General features: G+C 40.8%; 1 protein-coding gene across 2 annotated transcripts in view; it reads left to right on the forward strand.

Annotated features, from left to right (window-relative positions):
• Window positions 1–700: 700 nt before the first annotated feature.
• TMBIM6 (transmembrane BAX inhibitor motif containing 6) overlaps window positions 701–12,979 on the forward strand; it is a 20,861-nt gene continuing 8,582 nt past the window's right edge. Inside the window, exons 1-4 of one of the 2 annotated variants that reach the window (XM_012652337.1) lie at window positions 701–799; window positions 8,816–8,903; window positions 9,324–9,432; window positions 11,887–12,007. In XM_012652337.1, coding sequence (XP_012507791.1) covers window positions 8,848–8,903; window positions 9,324–9,432; window positions 11,887–12,007 — 286 coding nt within the window. In that variant the 5' untranslated portion in view covers window positions 701–799; window positions 8,816–8,847. Of the gene's footprint in view, window positions 800–1,405; window positions 1,427–8,815; window positions 8,904–9,323; window positions 9,433–11,886; window positions 12,008–12,979 lie in introns of those variants that run through there. The other variant, XM_012652343.1, reaches the window with a different exon arrangement.

Here is a 12,979-nt window from a genome sequence, read left to right on the forward strand (position 1 = left end):
CGCCGCCCTTGTCCCCTGGCCCACCCACCCCACTCCACCCCCAACTCGCACGGCCGAGGTGCCTATGAAGAACCACCAACTCCCCCAAGCAGGCAGGTGGGGAGGGTGGTCTTGGCAGCCTGCCCGCCTCGCAGTCCCAGGACCCCTACTTGGCTTAACAGAGTGACCTCCATGCTGGGGTCCAACCGTCCAGTACAAGACTGGGGCTGCTATTTCCTCCTCGCGTTCCTGGAGAATTCGCTGGGCCTTCAAAGATGCTCTGAAGCTTAAGCTCCACTAGTTTCACGGTAAATCGGCCCCTGTGAAGGCTCTTTTCTAAGTGTTTGCTGAATCGCTTTCCACTTTTAACATTTCATGAGAAGCTAAAACCAGAATCCCGGGACCTTGCAGCGCTATCCCATCACACGTCCAGGGGCTCCATAACTTGCCGGGCGTCTCGGGCGGGGCCTGTCCTTTTTCGCTTTCTTCACTAGAGGCGGCAGCGGACAAGGATCCTTCCTTACTGGGGGGGAAAAGGCGGAGACCTTTTGCTACCATGGCAGTTGGTGGCCAGAGTCTTGATCGACAAGGATATTAGCTAATGAATATAAAGTAAACTGCCGCTGTTTATGCACGCACAACCAATGGAAAAGCAGAAGTGGGGCCAGCGGCCAATGAGGACTGGCCTTAAGTAGGCGAGGGGGCGGGGCTTCTCTCGACGGGCGGGCACTGGGTAAAGAGCCTGGAGTGGACCCTGGGAAAGTCATAGTACATCCGGTGTTAGAAGAGCTTGTAGGCTCCGGAGAGGCGGGCTAAGAAGGTACGTTTGAAGCTAGGACTAGGCAGGCCGGGAGTGAAAAGTGGAAAAGGAATCACTAGTTACTGTTTGAGCAAGAGTGGGAGTAGCGTCGGTTTTCGGACAGATTGCACCCTAAGGGAACTGGGCCCTGCTCGGCGACTAGACTCTGGAAAGCTGGGTGGGGAGGGAAGCTAGGGAACTAGTGCTGCGCATGCGCTGCGTGCCGGGGCTGAGGCGGCGAGGTCCCCATTCTGTGCCAGAGCGGTGGCGAAGGTCCCTTAGCCTGCTTTCCTTTCTTCCTCCCACTCCGCGTTCCTCCTTCCCTCCCCCTTCACTAAATGTATGCGCAGGGCCCCTTGGCCCAGCCTTGATCGCTTGAATTCAGGGCACATCCCCGCCCCTTCCTTCCGAGGTGAATTGTGAAAGCGAAACCTCACGGGTTTGTGGTCACCCCCGCCCCACCCAACCGATCGCTGCTTTGCTGCGGGTCCACTGTTCGGGCTGCCCCTGGTGAACGGCCAGGAGCCGGGACTTGAGCTAGGGCCTGGTCGGGCAGGCTGCCTTGTCACGGCGGGGCGGGTGATGTCACAGTCCTCTGTGACTCGCGAGGCTTCTTAGATACTGGGGAGCCAACAACAGAGGCAGGAGGTGAGACTGGGGCCTGGCCTGGCTGCCAGCCCCACAGGGCAGCGCCGCTCTGGTCTGATTGGTTACCTTTGGACAGGTGAGGTGGCCGTGCCTTGCCTGGTCCTGAGCCCTGTGGGCGTCTTTCTCAAAGTGTGTTCAGGAAGGGCGTCTTTGGGCGGTTGTTTTTTTTTGGGCCTACTTGATAGAGCTGTGGTAATAAGTAGGCTTTGGTAATCTGTGTATTTACCAAGTGTAGAATTGCTATCCCATGCCAGCTCAGGTTGCGTTGCCTATCCCATTAGCCTTTCACTGACCAAAACAACAACAAACCACTATGAACTTGAGACCCTCTTCTAGCAATAGTTAACTTGTGAATGTGTAACCCAGTAGAAGAGCTGACTGTGCCTGAAACAGACAAGGATTTTAAGGATAAAGGTTAACGGCGAATGGGTTTTTCTAGTTACTTATTGATAACGTATTTACAGTTTATCTTTCATTGTACACGTAGTTTAAGAATTTAGTTAAAGATTATCTGAATTGCATAACCACATTTCTTATAGTTTCTGCATACACGCTTATTTCTGTAATTATTAGATTTACTTACTTTGGTGTTTTCTTATTCCTCTTTGTTTAAAATTTTTTGTTCAGGCTTCAAAAATATGTTGACATTTGGATTCTCTGCCAATTTCCTCCAGTGGGGGCATAAATGGTTGGCTCCTTGAGAAATGCAGTCTGTAATCTGGATCTAGAGTTTCCTTGTTCCATTATTCATCTTGTTATGGAAACAGAGCTTAGTACTGTCTTCCCTTCTCTCCCTTCCCCACTATTGATCTGAATGAAGTCTTACTCTCCTAAAGAATAGGAAAAGGTAACATTAATCCAGTTACTTAGCATTTTCAATTTTTTTCCTGATATAGTTTGTGGTCTTTGTAGAAATGTTGAAAAATACCGAAAAGTGTTATAGGAATCAGCATATGTTTTGGGGGATTGTTTTGTTTTTGTTTTAAAGATTTCTCTTGACCTATGGCTGGAACTTACTTTTGAAAGCTTATATAGATGAAAGCTTATTTTTACACTGTAGGGTGGAATAGTAGAAAGAGCACCAAGACTATAGTGGTCAGAAGACTCCAAATCTGGTTCTAGTTCTGCTACTTATTTTAACTTTCTGATACTGAGCAAATCAATACCGGTTAGCACTTTACAATGATTTCTCACAGGTTTTCTTGTTGGCATTCAGTAGAGCAGGTATTAATCATCATCCTTACCTTACAGATCAGGAAGCTGGGATGATTTTCCCAGGTTTATGTGGTAGAAAATGGCAGGACTTGTGACACTAAATCCAGTGCTTTTACAACTATTACGCTGCTTTTTTAAACTTTTTTTTAAAATCTTTAAAGTGGGACTAATCATTCTTGCCCTTTCCTCATGGATTGATGTGTAATCAAAGGGGATGATAAGTATAAAAGCACTTTGAAATTTGTAAAATTTTATATAAATGTAGAGAGTGGTATTATTATAGAAGGTACTACTGCTGGCCTGAAGAGTTTCATTTTATTTCATAAACTACCCAAGGGTATTAATCTCCTCTAGGGAAACCACTGAATAGTCTCGTGATGCCCTGTCTTCTAAATTTTCCTTAACTACTTTGACTTGGCTGTAGAATCTACTAGAAGTGTCTTCCACTCTACCCTGTTTTGTTCCCCAGAGTTCCTAGCCAAATTTCATGCAGCCCTTTGTAGTTTTTATATGAAGTACATTTTTGTTTTCCAAAGACAGTGTTAAAGACCAAGGAGAGAAAGGCTGTAGGGACTGGCTTTTAAAGCCACTTGTATAACTCTGTGAGGTAGGTTCCACTGAGCCAGCTGGGGAATATTGATTTGAGGTCATAGCATTCCTGATTTAATAATGGGGTCTAGATCTGCTCTAGAGAATCCTTGGTATACTTATGTCTGGGGGATAGCTGAGCTGAATCAGATGGAGGCTCTGTTCGCAAGGTAAGAAGTTCCTGCACGATTAACTGAAATTGGAATCCAAGAACTTGAAAAAAGAGCTTCAAGAGTGAGGGTGAAGTGGGTGTGCTGTTTGTCCTAATCTAGCTTGCTCTCATTTGGGCTAAATATGGTGTTATTGGGGAGGGATTACTGGTTTATACTGGAAGAAGATTATGTATCTAGGACATTGGGGCCTTCTTATGATTCAATATCTGTCAAACTGTTGTGGTTATAGAAAGGGAGATTCAGGAGTGTCAAAGTTTGGCACAAAAAAAAATTTACTGAAGGCAGTAGGCATTCCATCTCTAGTTACTGGTTAGGTTCTGAGGCAGCTCTTTAAAGAGATGGATTCAGTTTTAGCTAATCCAGGGCTTTTGGTCCCAGTTAAGGGAGAGGCTGGGACATCTATGGTTCCAATCTGGGACAATCAAAGCCCAGCCTTAGCTGAAATGGAATTCCTTGGATTGTTCTGAAACTGAACTGACCTATCTCCTCAGGGTGGCAGGGAAAGCATCGAGCTAATGACCATTTACTTCATGTTTTCTACCATATCAGATTATCACTTAGTGGTTATTAGGCTGTCTCAAAACACCTGTGGCCCTGTGGGACAAGAGCTATACCGTGTAAATGTGCCAGAGGAGAGGCATGCCATTTAAACAGAAGTACAAGCTGTCCCCACCTTAATGATTTTTCTGACTTTATGATGGTGCAAAAGTATTACACATTTAGTAGAAACTGTACTTGAGATTTTGAATTCCCAGGCTATGGATATGAGGTATGATACTCTCACGTGAGACATTCAACACTTAATTCAACATGTGAGATATTCAACACGTTATCAACAAGTAGGCTTTGTGTTAGATGATTTTGCCCAGCTGTAGGCAAATGTAAACGTTCTGAGAATGTTTACTGAAAAATTACAAGCAATTCTTCCTCCTTTATAAAAACTATATGGGGTTTTTCTTCTAAGTATCAATTTGATCCCTTTGGATATGTGGAGACAGGGTTGAAAATGATTGAATTAATACAACAGGAAGATAGAGCCGTGTAATTAACAAACAAATATTTAATTAGTTTATAATTAAACTAATATTAATTTAATGTGTGAACAATGTTTCTTTGATTTGCTTGTTTAGCAACTTCTGTCCTGGCTCTAGCATTCAGCAGGGTTTTAATTTTCAAAGGCCAGGATTTTTGTTTTAAGTGCGTGCTAAATGCATGATAGTTTCTGTTTTGCATAGCTTTTGGCTACTTCAGCATGTTTCGTATGCACTGTACTTACTAGATGTGTTGGGATAGGATTGTAGAGAATTTTTTTTATTATTATTAGGGCTTGACCCTTGATAATAATCTTTCATTTTAGGACAAGAATAAGGAAGATATCTGGAACAAAACAAGGGATTTAATGTGACATAGATCCATTGATAAGAATATCTGTCTCCTATCAGCTCCTGCTGTCCCTCCTTCCCCAAGCAAAAACAGACCATAGGAATACCTAACTAAAACAATGTATTTAAGTTTTTATTTCTTGGTAAAGCTATGCATTAAGCTCTTAGCTTTTTGTTTTGTTTTTGGGTGGCTTTGGCAGAGGAGGCTGGCTGGGGGAACCTCAGAACGGTGACACTTCAACAAAACTTTAGCAGTATATACATGCCAAATTTTGACAGATTCTGACAAGTTTTGGGGTTCCTGCTTTCCTAGGGATGAAGGCTTTGAGGCTCTGAACTACATCAAAGGAACTTGGTTATGATTAACACCTAAACATTTACTTCTCATTTAAAAATGCAGTATAGGCAAACTTCCCACAATTCCAGGAGGCACTGTCCACATTGTGCTCTAAATAAATAATCCCCTCCTCTGTTTTAGAGTTGAGTATTAATAGTGAGGAGTGGGAAAGAATCCAATTTCTAGGTTTCTGTATGAATTGGGGTCCAGGGTGAGAAAGACTAATGCTATTGTCAGTTTTGTAATGGGCTTATATGTGTGTTAGCACTACTATATTGAATTTTTTTTTTTTGAGACAGAGTCTCACTCTGTTGCCCTGGCTAGAGTGAGTGCCGTGGCGTCAGCCTAGCTCACAGCAACCTCAAACTCCTGGGCTCAAGCGATCCTACTGCCTCAGCCTCCCGAGTAGCTGGGACTACAGGCATGTGCCACCATGCCCAGCTAATTTTTTCTATATATTTTTAGTTGTCCAGATAATTTCTTTCTATTTTTTTTAGTAGAGACGGGGTCTCGCTCTTGCTCAGGCTGGTCTCAAACTCCTGAGCTCAAACAATCCGCCCGCCTCAGCCTCCCAGAGAGCTAGGATTACAGGCATGAGCCACTGCGCCCGGCCTACTATATTGAATTTTTGAGCAACTTATAATGCACTTCTCTTCTTTATTGTAAAATATACATAATACTTATCTTTTTTTTTTTTTAAGCAAAGATTTTTATTTAACTGTGGAGCTCCTGGAATGTTAGCTGAGTTACTTGGTTAATGGTATTGAATACAGTACTTCAAGCTCTGTTAAGAGCCAGCTTTTCCTGGGACTGAAAATACTTTTGATATGGGAGCTGCTATTTTTGAGTTATGAGTGCAATTTAATCTTGTTCAGCTGAGTTTGCATATTTGCCATTGAACTCTAGGTGTCTTTTTTGAGCACTAGTCGAGGCTATAATAGAAACCTGGTAAGTTTATTTTGTCTGGCAAAACTGATAAGAAGAGTTTCATCTCATTACTTACCCATACATTAGTTCTCGTCTATTTGGAACAGACTTAGAACAAACTATCATATTTCCTTGATTCTAAGACCTACTTTTTTCTGCCTCACGTTTTAACATTTCTGAAATAAATTGTCATCTATACATTATGTCATATACATTAAATGTATACAGATGCTCCTTAACTTAAGATAGGGCTACATGCGTATAAACCCATCATAAGTTGAAAATACTGGAAGTAAGAAAATGCAAGTCATTTCATAAGTTGATTTACATTTTCAGTTCAGGATATTTTCAACTTATGACAGGTTTATCCAAAAGTAACCCCATCATAAATCAAGGAGTGTACTAAATGCATGTTGCTTTCCTACCATCCTAAACTCTGAAAAGTCATAGGTCAACCATGGTAAGTCTGGGACTCTCTGTACTTTATTGGATTGCTTTCTTTTCTTTTCTCTCTTTATTTTTTTACCCTAATGCAATTAAAATTGTGCACTTTTGCATCTATAATATTTGGCAGTTGTGTTTCACTTAAATTTTTGAATAGTGATGTCTAAAAACAGAAGTTTTGTTAATTTTTAAAATTACAAACCACAAGCCACTACCAAATCAAGGCAAAATTACTGTTTGACATCTTCCTCCCCACCCACACAGCCTTTGATGGTTTTGGTTTTTCCATCAACAGCTGTAAGACAGAACCAGAAAGAGGCAGTCAGTACCTCCTGGGAAATGTCAAAGAACAAACTGGGAAAGAGGGCTTTCTGCCATTCTCTCCTCCCACAGTTTCCACTGGTAGGATCTGGTTACGTGAGTGTTGCCCTTTGACTAACAATCCCCAGGTATTTGAGGATCTCCCTCCTCACACCCCTTTTAAATTCTTGAAATTGGAAGCAAGGGGTACTTTAGTGTTGCCATTGTGAATACTGAGAAACTTGGCTCTGAAGGTTGCTTCAGTATTGTTGCAAGTTCTGCCTAGGGACGTCATTAGGGGTGTTAATGGAAGCCTTAAACAAAGACACTTTCCAGGTGCTGGATTCTGCCATCCTGTGTAAGTGTGCTCTCTAGAGGACATATTCATCATGGTTATGGAAGGCTGTGGTTGGCCTTGCAACAAACAGCAATAATTGCACCATCTAGATCAAGAGGGCCCAGAGCCAGGTGACTCAGAGGAGAGAGGAACAGCCTTAGTATGTTCTGCAACTTCTTACTGTGTCCATCCTTAAGAACAGAACTAACAAGTGAGGTGAGTAGGGATGTTGGTAAGAGGAGGAAAAGGGAAATCAGAGAAGGCAAGCCAGCCATTGTGACTGTTTCATTTGTGGGAGAGAGCCTCAGGAAACGAATGGTAGTGATTTTTATGAACTCTGAGTGACATCTTTCCATTGGCCCAGGATTCCTCAGAAAATTGATTTGAGGATTGTTACTTTTATTGCCTAGATTAATTGTGTTGAGTGTTGAGTTGGGTGCTGATTAGAATGGGCATGAGTAGTTGGCATGTCTTTCAATCAACTTATCTTTTGTGCTTGAATCCCTTCTTCCCCCATCTACCCCTCTTTTTTGGTAGATTTGAAATGGATGGGCGTTATGGGCCTTATAAGAACTTGGAGGATTTATATTTAGGAAAGATAAAAGCTCTAGATTAGGTCTTCAGTTCTCTAGATTGAACATGTTTATAGGATTGAATGTGAGATAGTGGACGGAGCAAGATTTAAGAACCTGACTTTATGGCATTGATGTAATGTAACCAGGATATAGTTCAGTTAAAGTCCTTTCGGACATTGGGACAGTTGGCAAAATCTGATAAGGTCTATAGATCAGATCTATAATATTGCATCAGTGTTAATTCCCTGATTTTGATCTTTGTTTTCAGGATATACACAATGAAGTGATGTAGTTAGGGGCATCATGTCTGCATGGTTAGGAAAAAAATATTTTTGTGCCTTTATTATATATTGCCATATGTAGAGAGAGGATAAAGCATATATGATGAAATAGTAACATTTAGGAAACCTGGGTGAAGTGTATACATAAATTCTTTGTACTATTCCAGCCATTCTGTAGGAAAGATTCTGGAACTAAGTAAAAAGAAATACCCCAAAAATCCTCCTTTCTGCATAAATTCCTTTTTCACTGGGTAGGACTTTCTTCTTTTTTAAATTGTGAATCTTTTTCAGTTCAGCTCTAAAATGTATAGGTTTTCCTAGGTGGAAAATTTCTACATGTGTATATTTCAAGTGCAGATCTTAGTGCCAGACCCAGCTTTATAGTTTTGGTTTTTTTATCCTTGAGATACCTTTACTGAGGGAATTCTCTAGCTTCTAGAAACAATGACATGAAATTGCTTTATATGTCAGTGGCTGGGCCCCTTTGACTAGATTGCTAATGGAGAATTTCTCTTAAAAATGAATTGCCTTTTAAAGGGACAAATTACCTTTTGAAAGAATAGAAATAAAATGATAGTAACAAAATAATTTGGAGGAGAGGATGGCTTCATTTCCTCTGTCCTCTTTAAAATGATTAACTATGATTGCAAATGTATTCTTGAAGGACATATATAAAAATAAAAATGGTTGTGTTAGGGCAGTGGGATTTTAGGCAACTTTTCATTTTTCTAAGCTTTTATGTTGCTATTTTTTTTATAAGAAAGTTGCTTGTGTTATTTTATATGTCTTAGTATCTTTAAAATAACCTTTCTTTGTTCTTGATTTTACAGAGGGGAGGCTTTGTCACACAGACTCTGGAACCATGAACATATTTGATCGGAAGATCAACTTTGATGCACTCTTAAAATTTTCCCATATGTAAGTGTTTTGGCCTTAACTGTGGTTTCTTACTGCATTTACTTTCACATCTGGTTTCTTTTCCCTTTTCCTAATTTACTAACTTTTACAAGTATAAACTAACTTGGCTAGAATCCAGAAGACCTGATAAAAATACCCAAATTCTAAGGGCTGCTGTGTGGTCACTGGAAAGGCATTTATTCTAGTTTGGGTACTAATTGTTCATAATTTGGGGCTCTTGGTTCTTCCCCAGCAGTTAAGGTTCTGAACCTATTTTCAAAATATTCTTTTTTTAATTAAAATTCAGCTTCCCCAAAGTATCTTAAACCATTTGTACTATAATTCACATATTCCCTGGAAAGACCAAAAAGAGAGAATGATTCTTAGCTTAGAGATGAAATTGATCTGAGAGTGATCGCTGCTGTTAACATTCTTTCCTAGAACCCCCTCTACACAGCAGCACCTGAAGAAGGTCTATGCGAGTTTTGCCCTATGTATGTTTGTGGCAGCTGCGGGAGCCTATGTCCATGTGGTCACTCATGTCATTCAGGTAAGAACAGCTTTCTCTCCTGGTTGCTATGGCACAAACTCTATTAGGAAAAGACCAGCTCAGCAGGGTGGTCCAGGTCTGTACCCTTCCTTAATCCTTATCAGTAGTTCAGGATCTGAACCTAGTCAGCCATTAAATGAGAACATTTCAGTATCTAGAAAGGGGCTCAGTTGCCCCTTCTAGGTACTGAAAACAGAATGTCTTAACCTTAGCACTGAATATTGTGCTGCTTACATACAAGACCCCCACCCACTGAGTAGAGGCATCATGTGCATGCTGGGATTCTTCTGCACAGTAGCCTTTTTATCTTTTCCTCTCTTCTTCCTCTCCTTTTCCTCAATGACTGTGCAGTACTTGAATACAAAACACTGATTGTTTGATTAATTACTAGGAGAGGCAGGATTGAGACCTTTAATGATTTGACCCATTTTATTTTCTGATACACTGTTATCTGCATGGTTGGGTAAAAACCTTTAACAACTCATTTTCTTGTGTTGAAAGAGTTTGGTTTGAAGGAGTAGAAAGGACAGTTTGAGGAATAACCACATTTGAAGTTCTCACTAGTAAAACCTTGTCTCTTTTTCGAGTGTCCTTTTCAGCATAAATAAAGGGGTGGGCCTTTGTTGGCATTACCCACTGCTGAGGAGAACTATCCTTATGCTTAGGCATCTCTTGGCAGGGGTTCTGCCAAAACTACTCTAGACATTCAGAGGAGTTTTTGATCCCTTGAGTTTTAGGCAAAGTTGGCCCTTTTGGTTCCTGGTTGTGGGTTGGTTTTTTGTTGTTGTTGTTTTTTTAAGTAAAATATTGTCAGTCCTCGTTATTCATGGATTCCATATTTTGGGATTCACCTACTCACTAAAATGTGTAACCCCAAAATCAGTACTCATGGCACTTTTCACAGACATGTGCAGAGTAATGAAAAACTCGAGTCACCTGTCATGCCATGTTCCCAGCTGACATCTAAAACAATGCTCTGCCTTCTTGTTTAGTTCTCATACTGTAAACAAATATCCTTTTCATGTTTATTTAGTGCCACCTCTTTTGCATTTTTATACTTTTTGTTAGTGATTTTGCTGTTTGAAATGCAAATAGCGTAGTGCCGAAGTATTGTCTAGTATTCCTAAGTGCAAGAAGACTGTGATGTGCCTTATGGAGAGAATATGTGTGTGAGATAAGCTTTGTTTGGGCATGAGTTATAGTCCTGTTTGGCTGAATTCAGTGTTAATGAATCAATACTATATGTGAAATAGGTGTCCTTAAACAGAAACACACATAAAACAAGGTTATGTATTAATCATTTGGTGAACATGTTGTGACCAGAGGCTCATAGGAACCTAATGCTGTATTTCCCCTAGGAACACTGGGTTACAAATTCACTAATTTATTGTCCATTGTAACTTTATAACATAAATACTGTGAATATGGAGAATCAACTGTACCTTTAAAGGAAGGAAGGAACTTCAGTGTCTGCATCCATCCTTGATGATTTCCCTCTTTTTCTAATGTCTGGAGTTTTTCCCACTTGCTTTCTTGAAAAAAGAAAAATTTTTTCCTTATTACAAAACTAATACACATTCACTGTAGAAATTCAGAAAACAGACTAGCGATGAGAAGGAGGTATTTTAAAAACCTCCATAATCCCATCACCCAGAAGTAACTACTGTTAACATTTTGGTACTTTCCAATCTTTTTTCTTTTTTTTCAGTCTTTTTTCTTTGTATGTGTCTTGTTTTTTTTTTTCAGTGATCAGAAACGAGTCATTTCTCCTTGTTCTATAGATCGAATGTGCTTCAAGCACTTGTCACTTGGGTTCCTCTCTTCTATTTCTTTTTTTTTTTTTTTTTTTGAGACAGAGTCTCACTTTGTTGCCTGGGCTAGAGTGAGTGCCGTGGCGTCAGCCTAACTCACAGCAACCTCAGACTCCTGGGCTCAAGCAATCCTTCTGCCTCAGCCTCCCGAGTAGCTGGGACTACAGGCATGCGCCACCATGCCCGGCTAATTTTTTTTATATATATATTTTTAGTTGTCCAGATCATTTCTATTTTTTAGTAGAGACGGGGTCTCGCTCTTGCTCATGCTGGTCTCGAACTCCTGACCTTAAGCAATCCACCCGCCTCAGCCTCCCAGAGTGCTAGGATTACAGGCGTGAGCCACTGCGCCTGGCCGCTTCTCTTCTATTTCTTGAGTAAGACTCACTCATAGTTTGACTTGAGTGGTTGCACTGTAGTTGATGGACTGCCCAAGCCAAAAGAGGCTATAGCATCTACCATGGTCCTAACTTTGTGCTTCAAGGCTTCAGCCTTACCCCTGAGAAAACACCGCCTTTTCCCCTGCCTCCAGATTAGAAGCAAATGTTAGGAAGTTCAGATGAGTATTTGAACCCAGTAAAGGTCTCCTGTAAAATAAATTTGAAGCTTTCAAGTATTTAATTCTTGATTCTGGCTCTGACAGGCTGGCCTGCTCTCTGGCTTGGTCTCCTTGGGGTTCATGGTTTGGCTGATGGCAACACCTCATAGCCATGAAACTGAGCGGAGAAGACTGGGACTTCTTGTTGGATTTGCTTTCCTTACAGGTACATTAAGGGATTGGTCTAATTTTGAGGGGGGAACTATATTTTTAGTTTCTCCTTAGATTAAATCCCGAGATTTGTATTTACTGTTGGCTCTCTGTGTCCTTGGGTTGCGCATCTGCTACAGATTCAACCAACTACAGGTCAAAAATATTTGGGGGGGGGGAAACAATAAAAAAAATAACAATACAACAATCAAAAGTAGTACAAATAAATAATCCAGTATAACAACAATTTACATAGCATTTACATTGCATTAGGTATTACAAATAATGTAGACATGATTTAAAGTATACAGGAGGATATGCAAATACGATGCCATATTATATAAAGAACTTGAGCATCCATGGATTTTCATATGGCGGGGGCAGGAGTAGGAGGTCCTGGAACCGGTCTCCTGAGGGTACCAAGGGAAAGCTGTATTTTGATTTACCTCAGCTAGCATACTTTAATGTCTGCCTAGTCCAATGGTAGTTTCTTCAGAAAATTTCTTTTTGTAGAATCTCCCTGAAATATCTCACTCAGCTGTGATTTCTCCCTTCTGGTTCCTTGTAGCACTGTACTGTCTCTTGTACAGTAGGCCCCCTTATCTGCAGTTTTGCTTTCCTCAGTTTCAGTTACTTGAGATACAGTACAGTCAGATATTTTGAGAGAGAGAGAAGGACCATGTTTGCATAACTTCATTAAACTTGATAATAGGGTATGTATGTATAGGAAAAAACAGTATATATAGGATTTGGTACTATGTGAGGTTTCAGGCATCCATGGGGGGTCTTGGAATGTATCCCCCTCAGATGAAGAGGAACTACTTTATTCGAGTGGATTTTTGCCTTGTAGTGCTTTCTTGAGAGCTTGTTTGGAGGGTCTAGCAGGGGCATGCAGCTACTTGAATACCTCTTTTTTTTTTTTTTTTTTTTTTTGAGACAGAGTCTCACTCTGTTGCCCTGGCTAGAGTGAGTGTCGTGGCATTAGCTT

The sequence above is a fragment of the Propithecus coquereli genome, unplaced genomic scaffold (assembly GCF_000956105.1).
Source record: "Propithecus coquereli isolate 6110/MARCELLA unplaced genomic scaffold, Pcoq_1.0 Scaffold111, whole genome shotgun sequence".
Lineage (NCBI taxonomy): Eukaryota > Metazoa > Chordata > Mammalia > Primates > Indriidae > Propithecus > Propithecus coquereli.